The following is a 9,884-nucleotide window of genomic DNA, read 5'->3' as shown; positions in this document are numbered from 1 at the left end:
AGGTTTATCAGTTTACTTGTCCCTTGCCGAGGTTACAAATAGCCTGGACACTTATAAGGACACAGTGGGCAATCATAACATCTTAAAGAATGCCTTTCTTTACACTGTCATATAGAGGCCTGCTTGCAAAGTATGATGCCAGTCATGAGGAGAGACATTTATTTTTGTCTTATCACACTTGAAATCAGGTCCAAATTAAAAAGCTGGCTATTTATTAGGTACCAGAATGATTCTTTTGGTCACTGAAAGAAACATACATATAAAATGACAAAAATAGCATTTTCAAAGCAAGGTTACATGAGGTGTGGTTCATATGAGGACTGCAGTTGGTTCGTGTAAGGGCAGGTGGTTCATATGCGAGCACATCCTGGTGTCATGAAGATTTCATAATTAAATGTTCATAAAAAATGCGAATGAAAAGAAAGAAGCCTGGCACACAGGAAACATTTCCCACAGAGGTTGATTTTAAGGACCAAAGGTCAAGGATGCATGCTCTGAGCTCAGGAGTCTCTCTAGTATTGTTTAAGCATGGGTACACCCACTACTGGTTGGTATGGGGTCCAAAACACTCTCTATATATATATTGATCAAATCCTAATAAATCAAACAAGTTTAATGTTTTTTTACCACCATTTCACACGTTCAAGGAAAACAAGCAAGCAAGTGGCTTTTACGTATTTAGGGGTCATGTCGTGTCTTTGCTAGCTCAATGCGACTAGCCCTTATAAACTTTCGGGTGAACTTTGAAGCATCAAAACGGATCAAATAGGGATTTGACCAAAAAGTTCTGCAGTTAACATAAGGTATAAAGATAAAACAGGTCAGAATACGATCTGTTCATTTAGTTTTCTACTAAGACATTTGTGATTGACAAAGGAAGGGTCGCCCGGTAACAGAGGTGCAATTACAGAGAAAATGAAATGGCCGCCAAAGTTTGGTGATTCTAAAAGCTTGAGTGGATTGAAAACTGTTAATGTACTTTTTGTGAGTTGACGGGGGGGGGGGGGTTGGTGTCTTTGATCATCGTTTTTCAGAAATGTCACCCCAGAAATGTATTCTGAAGTGGATATAACAGGTAGTGAGCCGAAAAAGTCAATAAAAATTGCCTAAAACGAACGGGAAAATGCTGGTTTCTTCGATTTCATTATTTTGAGAAATTCAGAACGATTATTATAACAGTGACACGGTATTTTAGTATGATGGCAAAGTAGCATATTATATGTTATTCACATGTGCGGGAAGACGTGGAATGCTATGCTAGTCAAGAAAAAAAACTATTTAAAAGGTGCGTTTGTTACGAAAGTGATTACAATTTTACAAGACCCCCCCTCCTCTTTTCTCTCTCTCTCTCTCTCTCTCTCTCTCTCTCTCTCTCTCTCTCTCTCTCTCTCTCTCTCTCTCTCTCTCTCCCAATGTCTGTCAGTTTCCCCCCACCCTCTCTCTCTCTCTCTCTCTCTCTCTCTCTCTCTCTCTGTTTCTCTCTCTCTCTCTCTCTCTCTCTGTCTCTCTGTCTCTCTCTCTCTCTCTTTCTCTCTCTCTCTTCAGTACAATTATGATTGTCTTTCACTTACCTGCTCTTTTGAGTCCCTCACCGCAGTCAAAATATTGCCCTGTCATGGAAAGTCTCAAATTCGCCCAGATCTGGCTGAAGAACTCTTCGAATGCGTCTCCACAGATACTGCCTAAACCGCCCACAATACAGGCTCGCATCTCGGCTAACAGTCTGTTAAAAAAATGTTATTTGGAAAGTTGTACACTACTGTGAAGTTAAACGAAAGCTTCCCTATATGTGAGTGAGGTAGAGTTAGTAACTTGTTCATTCGTTCTTTGATTCACTTATTGAATAATATGTGAGGCAGCGTGGTGGAATCAGGCTCTCGTCAAATTTTGGGCATGTAGAGTTATTGGTATCATCGTAAAGCTTGTTCACTTGTCTTTATTTGGTTGAAAAAAAATATCCATTTATCTTGAATACAAGTAGAGATATTTGTGAATGAAGGAGGTGGGGGTCACCTGTTTTCATAGGTAGAATTAGTGAAAAATATGGCCGCCAAAGATTAGTTATTTCCTTAACTTAATAGTCCGTGGTAACTGAACATTTACTTTTCATGCCTTTAATCAACGTTTTTCAGAAAAATCCACACAGAAAATAGTTCTTAAATGGGCAAGAAAGGTGTTGAGCCAAAAAATAAATTTGACAAAAATTCCCAAACCTGCGGAAAAATGCAAGTTTCTGCACTTTGATTATTTTAACAAGAGCCTGATTCCCCACGCTGCCTCACCTATACTATACTTATACATGTTTGAACAAATAATAATAGATAGCATAATAATAGAAAATAATAATAATAATAATAATAATATTAATAATAATAAAAATAGTAATAATAATAATAGTAATAATAATAATAATAATAATAGTAGTTCCTCCAGTTTTTACCAATTACCAAGGTTTGATATAGTAAGCTAAAGTGTGAAAGATCTTTTTTTTAAGGATTGAGTGAGAGACCTCATTATCTTCCTGGTAAGTTATAATGAGTTTAGTTGTATTTTTTATTTTTTATTTGTTTGTTGTTGCTGCTGATGTTGCTGTTGTTGTTTTTAGGGGGGGGGTCATTTGACGACATGGAGCTTATCTTCAACTGTTGGCCACGAAACTCAGGAACATGGGATTTGACGATTCCGCCATCATCACAAAATGACACTCTAATGGAAAGTACATTAAGCGTTCGCGATAGTATATTATAATTATTATAATACCCCGGAGTGGTTAAGATCACTGTTTAAGAGCTGGTTTGTCTTGGGTGGGCCTGATAACAGCGGACATAACTCTTCTACATGTGAGGCACTTTTCGATTCAGAGTGGGCTAAATTTTGAGGTATTCAAAATTGCCCGTTTGGCCCTGAAAATGTCTGACATAAGATGAGATACATTCTGAGAAAAAAAAGGCTTATCGCGATGAAGGTTAGATAAAATTTAGGTAGGCATCATCGTTATCATCATCATCATCATCATCGTCATCAGTAGCAGCAACAGCAACAGCAGCAGCAACAGCATCATCACATCCTCGACGACAGCCGTAAGAAACAACACAACAACAATAACAACAGCAACTACATCAACCACCACCCCCACAACAACAACGAAAACAAGAACAACAACATCGTCAGCAACAACAGAATCTTACGGGCACACAATAGCAGGATCAGGCCTGGTTTCCTGGTCGTTGCTCTGTTCCAACTGAGGTTCCACTTGGGCATAGGTCACGCTTTGACACATCTCAACTAGATTCCCCGCGGCCTCGAACGCATATGCATTGTTGAGACAAGGGGACTGTTTCATCGATTCCAAAACTGGCGTTGTAGAGTGAGAGAGAGAGAGAGAGAAAAAAAGGGAAAGGGGTGAGAACCGGTGTGTGCTTAACACAAAATATACATAGTATACATATACTGGTAAATCTTATTTGAAGAGAGAATTTCTTAAGTATGTGCCAGACGTGTGTTGTGTTGTGTGATGGTATATGTGTGTACATGTGAGTGTCTGTTCGTGTGTTTTTGTGTATGTTAGTGGGAATGTTTGTGTGTATGTTTGTGTGTCTGTCTGTCTGTCTGTATGTATGTCTGTCTGTCTGTCTCTCCTGTCCGTGTGCATTTGTGTGTGAATGTGTGTATTTTTTGTGGATATTTGTCCTAGCGCTTTTTGTCAATCGTGTTTTGCATTAATTTGTTTCATTTGTTCTCTCTTAATTATTGTATTTTTAGGAGTAAAAAATGAATTACATTTTAGATTTTAAATGTATGATGTATTTCCCTTATTTCTCCTTGCCTCTATTTTGCTCTACAGCACAGCATCAGATCCATTGTTATGTTTCTTTTTCTTGACCAAGGTACTTGGATCTCCCCTTTCGGATCTTAGAAAGAATGTTACGCTGATTATCAAATTCTTTTAGGACACTTTTAAATGACAACAATTTTTTAATCTGTCCACTTGACCCGAGGCAGTCTTCAGTGAAAGCCAAGTTTCTGTCATGAGGGGAGGGAAGTAATGATAATAATAATTGCATTTATATAGCGCATATCCAGGCTCAAGAGCTTACTCTAAGCGCTTTTCAACTATTATTACCCCATCAGACCCTCTGAGAACACTCAGAAACATTCTCGGCTTCCGCGGAAGCATACTATTACAGTACAAGCTGCGGATTCCACGCGCTCAAACACTAACAAACTGACAAGATCGTTCACTGTCTATAGCCGGGTACCCATTTCCACCTGGGTGTAGTGAGGAAAATGTATGCAAAGTGCCTTTCCCAAGGACACAACGTCGGGCCCCTGACGGGATTCGAACCGTCGACCTAACGGTTGCGAGTCCGAGAGCCTAACCACTAGGATGAGAGGATCATCGAAGGCTGGTGAATGAGGGTGGGGGATGGTAAGGAGGTGAGAAGGTTGAGGAGAGGCGATATGCTTCGATAAAGAGACAGGGTATAAGGAGATGGGAGTGAGCGGACTGGAGAGATAACACCGGTCAGACCAGACCATCAATGATTTATTTATAGAAGCACCAGCCATCCGTGTCCAGGTGCTGTTTTAGCCTAAAGATAACACCGGTAGTGACGAATTAACTTTCTATATACCGAGTTGCAAAAGTTCTGTCACACCCATTATACTACGATGATTTTCGCTACAGCGTAAGAATTGCTGTAAAAATGAAAAAGTATGACTTGTGTGACGTATGAGACTCCACGTGCATGACCAGACGAAAGAAAAGTGTTGGTTTTGAGTTCTCACGGTGCAGGTTGAAATAAACGCATCCTACACACAAAATTTGCTTTAAATCACGAAGAGAATTATTATGTAAACACACCAAACACACTATAAAATTCCGTGATATTAAACAGTTGGGTCATTTATTCTCCTGTTTTCAAAATAACGAAACCGACCAGTGCAGATAATGAACGCCCTGTGTGTATGGTAAGTTCTTCAAATGTGCTTTCTGCTGTTGCAAGACACGTACATGTGTGTAGAAGAACTATGTAACCCTTCAACAAGCGCTTTAACACCTCTAGAACTGTACGAGACAAGCCTAGACGTGGCCAACCAAGGGGGACAACTCAACGTCAGACGTGGGTTATTGTCAAAACCCATCTTCGAAACCCGTTCCAACTGAGTGCATAAACTACCAGGTACATCGGACATTCTTAAAACGCCATTATTAGACATTTATATGATCGTGGATTACGTCATTATCGCCCTTTATGTAGAGCCATTCTAACCCTGTTTCATGGAACAAATCGCCAAATTTGGGCACAACAACATGGTCGATGGAACTGAAGACCTTGGTAAAGTGTTCCGTTTAGAAGTGGTTCAGGTTTTTAAGTTGTCGTATTAATGGAAGAAAAAAAAGTGTTTAAATGTCCCAAAGTGGGCCGATCTGGTGCCTGAAAGGTGATGGTGTGGGATGAATTTTCTGCTCTTTATCGTACACATAATTTGGTCACTTTTCTAAGCAACATCAAAGGACAACGGTATCGTGACGAAATTCATTGTCACGTTGACTGCCCAATATGGCACGATTGATGGAATGTGCTAAAAAGACAACGCCTGACCCCATGCGGGCATAATTAGCCAAAACTCCTTCTAAACTCTTCAAATCATTGTTCTGGACTATCCTGAAAGATCAACTAGCCTTAACCTAACAGAACATTTGTAAGATGACCTTGACTGGAGGATTAGAAACAGGCTGCACTCCGTACAAACTTGTCAGGAACTGAAGGGTGCGCTTCACAAGGAATGGCAGGGGATTCCTCAGGCAACCAAAAGGACATTGATTCAATCAATCAATAGACATTTTGTATCAGTAAGTCAAGCTGGAAGAAGCCACACACAATAATGAGCAAACTTTGATTCGGATTTTGCCAAGGTCAGTGTGTATAACAGTATCGCCCTTGAATAAGGAATAAAATTAATTTGTCAATTCTTTTCTTGTCATGTTGGCAGAAAATGAATAAAGATCATGTGTACCAAAGTTCTCCTGGCTATGTGTAATAGTAAATGAGTTATTGTACTTTTAAAGTGGGTGTGACAGAACATTGCAACAAGGCATATTTAGGCAGGTTACAAGGTACACTGCAAAGTGTACTAGACTCTAAGTAGTGTTGGAAATGGTCTTCAGTAATACTAATTAAAACATAAACTGGAAATACTGTATTGGGATAATAAGTATCAAAATTCATTTAACGCAGGAATGCACAGCTAATTCCAGACCTGCTCCATAGTCAAACTAAAAAGACTGAGACTGCCTGGCAGTGAAGGGGTTAAGAAAAAGATTGTTACATGTTATAAAACTAGCTACAAAGAATATTGATCTAAAAAACAACTGCTTCCCTTCCTCTATTTGGGTGGAGGGGGCAAAACTCTCTTGGTTCAAACATAGCAAAGATTACGAATATAGCTTACCGTTAATTGTCTCACCTATTAGATTATAGTAAGCTTAGATAGAAGTTTGGAGTAAACTGAAGGGTATGGATGGAAAGAAGTTAATGGAAACCTACCTAGGCGTCCTGCAGGGCCACAAGCGTAGGAAATAACACCGAGAAAGTTGCTCGCTTCAGTGGCGATATAGGAATTACTACCAGCACAGACGGTGTCAAGAGCCGTTTGAACACACTGCATGAAGGGTTCCATCACTACTCTGAAACAGAAAAAAAATCAGACAGCAGTGTCAGTTGCTCGTTCTACTGCTACTGTTATAAATTTTTTGCAAATGTCGTACATCCACATCGACCACTTGGCAATGTTGTCTAAAAAAAATTCTTACTTCACCCATGTTGAAAGGTGTGTTTAAAGTATGAACCCCGTCATAGTCAGTCTATAAAGTGACGAAAGCAACTCATCAGAGCAAACAGATGGCTTTTTAGTGGAGTAAATGCGTTTCTATGTTTTATTGTATACCAACATCTGAAGTTTGAGTATATACAGAGTTCTTTTGCCGAAGCCCAGCATATAGCCCCCCTTCCCATTAATTTTGGCTTGTACAGCTCGCAGAAAAACAACATAATAAATGAAACGTTGGCTCACGTGCATACTGTATTCACAGGGATTGATTGGACATAGGAAATGAACGATTCCTCAGACTCAGTGTGAGGCGCAAATTTCATGGCCACAGGGAATGCACAGGTTTGCAAGCTGCTTTCGCATTGTTGATTTTCATCATGGAAGTCGGAGGCAGCGTAACCTGCAAGACGAAAATGAAGACCGGGATGTTGTGGGGGTGGGCCATGGGTGGGTGGGGGGGGATTCGAACCGCTCATATGGTCGAGATCTTGAACTGTCAAACGACAAGGCTATCACGGCTAGAAAGAAATCAACATTAAAGATGACTGTATTTTTTTCCTTTCATAATCTTTCTGTATTCAAGGACAACATGCATCAGGTACCACTCGATATAAGTAAAAACAGAAATAGTTGATGGCGACTTTGGAATGAATACAAATTCGAATGCCTTAATCGTTTATCTTATTTCAAAACAAACCCGACTATATTAAGGATGAATACTGAATTTTGAACAATTTCCCCAAAAAATTTGAAGTGCCGTAGAGTTAAAACTGAAAGGAATACGGAACTATGGTGATTATACAGACTTATTATATACAGACTTCTGATATGCAGAGTTTTGATAATATACATGCTTATGATATACAGATTTATGACAAAAACGGATTTATGATATACAGGCTAATGATATACAGAGTTTTGATATACATGCTTATGATAAGCATACTTTTGATATACAGACTTATGATAGACAGACTTATGATATACAGACTTATGATATACATACTTTTGATATACAGACTTATGATATACAGACTTATGATATACAGGCTTATGATATACAGAGTTTCGATATACAGACTTATGATATACAGATTTATAATATTGAGACGTATTATGTTATACGGACTTATCATATTTGGCTATGAGAGAAGTTAGGTGTCTCCTAGTCCCTGCCCCCCCCTGTCGGATGGCTACAAGTTTCTTCATCGCAAATTGCCTTTGATGTTTTTTATATGGGCTGTGTTTTTTAATGAAATTCAAAGTAATAGCGTTTTGTTGGAAGCCAATAGACCAAATTCATCTCCAGGTATTTCCCCTTCGATTTTTCTGGGGTGATTAAGAGTCAATGCTGGAAGATGCGCATTGACATATAAAAGTATGCTCTGCCGACATTTACCTTGCACATCACAATCAACACCATCAGCACCGTCAGGCCGTGCCAAAGTACTTGGTATGCAATCATCGTGATTGTGCTGTTTCTGGGGGGGGGGGGTTCTTTTTCAAAAACAGTCTAAAAGGACTGACTAGCAGGGCCCACTTTCGTTGAAAGGAATGATCGGTGCTTTAACATAAACTGAAAGTCATTGGCCTACTATATTTACACTCTACTAGAATGGAGCAATAAATATTGAGAGATGCAAAAAATTAGAAGGTTTAGATGTTGATCTAGTGATGTATAGATTGATTCTCTATTCCGCTTTCGGGGTTGTACACTCCAGAATTTCAGAGGTGTGAAAACAGTGCGCGCGGCTATTGAACGGAAACCGTTTTTGTTTACAATAGCATCTTAGAAGACGGACTTTCCAAAGATTAGATCTAAACGAAACTAAAGAAAACCTGAAACTTAAACTACAGGGACTTCAGGCTCCTCAATAGAACTGTTAAATGATTCTGAACCACCATTAATTTTGTCAAATTCGAAAGTTAAGTAGTTCCGAAGTTTTAGGCAGCCAAAGTGACGAACTTTCAGAAGTATAATATGTATAGATGTACAAATTTGAAAATCAATAACAAAGCTAGTTTGAAGGTGTTAAATATTTTTTCGACATGTCATCAGAAATTCTGATACCCTAAAAAGACCTCAGTACTGAAACCCTCAAGCGTTACTTTATTTACCTGCTATGAAGACAGCAACAAGGATGACTTGAAACATTCTCATCTTGTAGTTGTAGATCTTGTCAACGAGTTAAGCTCCTGAAAAGCAACAACAAAGGAACAAAGTAAGTATTGGAACTAGTATTATCACTATATATCTGAAAACTAACATTCTAAATGCTGAAAATTTCAGGGATAAACGCCCCGAGGTAAATTGTAAGTTTTTACCGCGGCAGTCAGAGCACTATGGCTGAGATTTAAAACAATATCCAATAACTTTGCACGTTATATTTTGAAAACATGTAATGTAACTGTTATATATTGACCTATATTTCTTTTGCCTAACAATACAACTTCTATTGTAGAGTGAAATGTTCTCCAGTAACGCTTCAACTTTAGTAAAGTATGCTCTGTGTTCTCTCGGGGCATGTATTCGTATTGTAAGAACGAAAAGCATTGTCTAACATACTTGTGGCCAATGTGTTTTGGGCGTGTGGAAAAGAACATTTGGAGGCTTTTTATACCCTGCTTATCTTAAAATGAGGGGACACATTGTTCGTAATGTCTATTGCCTGTTGGCCATCGTTGCGCAGTGGGGTGATAAAAGTGACATTTACCCGAGGAAATACGTAAACTGTGTTTATATTAAGCTTTGTCGCGCCTGTTTTATGTGAGGCAGCGGGGTGGAATCAGGCTCTCGTCAAAATAATCAATGTGAAAAAACTTGCTTTTTTCAGCAGGTTTGTGAATTTTATAAAATTTTTGTTTTTTGACTCAACACCTTACTTGTCCAATAAATAACTCATTTCTGTGTTTATTTTCTGAAAAGCGTTGATTAAAGGCACAAAAGTGTAAATTTTCAGTTACCACGGACTCTTAAGCTAAGGAAATAACTAATCTTTGGCGGCCATTTTCTCACTAAGTTTACCTCTGAAAACAGGTGACCCCCACCT

General features: G+C 38.9%; 1 protein-coding gene across 2 annotated transcripts in view; it reads right to left on the bottom strand.

The window, feature by feature from the left end:
* The window catches only part of LOC101850549, a 15,249-nt gene extending 5,724 nt beyond the window's left edge, over nt 1–9,525 (bottom strand). The window contains exons 1-6 of one of the 2 annotated variants that reach the window (XM_005094197.2): nt 9,401–9,525; nt 8,953–9,030; nt 7,078–7,234; nt 6,552–6,691; nt 3,189–3,354; nt 1,572–1,723 (exon numbers count right to left, since the gene is read on the bottom strand). In XM_005094197.2, the coding sequence (XP_005094254.1) occupies nt 1,572–1,723; nt 3,189–3,354; nt 6,552–6,691; nt 7,078–7,234; nt 8,953–8,995 (658 nt within the window). In that variant the 5' untranslated portion in view covers nt 8,996–9,030; nt 9,401–9,525. Of the gene's footprint in view, nt 1–1,571; nt 1,724–3,188; nt 3,355–6,551; nt 6,692–7,077; nt 7,235–8,952; nt 9,031–9,257; nt 9,330–9,400 lie in introns of those variants that run through there. The other variant, XM_005094196.3, reaches the window with a different exon arrangement.
* Nucleotides 9,526–9,884: the final 359 nt, after the last annotated feature.

This window comes from Aplysia californica, unplaced genomic scaffold (genome assembly GCF_000002075.1).
Source record: "Aplysia californica isolate F4 #8 unplaced genomic scaffold, AplCal3.0 scaffold00077, whole genome shotgun sequence".
Lineage (NCBI taxonomy): Eukaryota > Metazoa > Mollusca > Gastropoda > Aplysiida > Aplysiidae > Aplysia > Aplysia californica.
The sequence above is the reverse complement of the archived record's forward strand: the minus strand, read 5'-3'. Positions and strand labels throughout refer to the sequence as shown.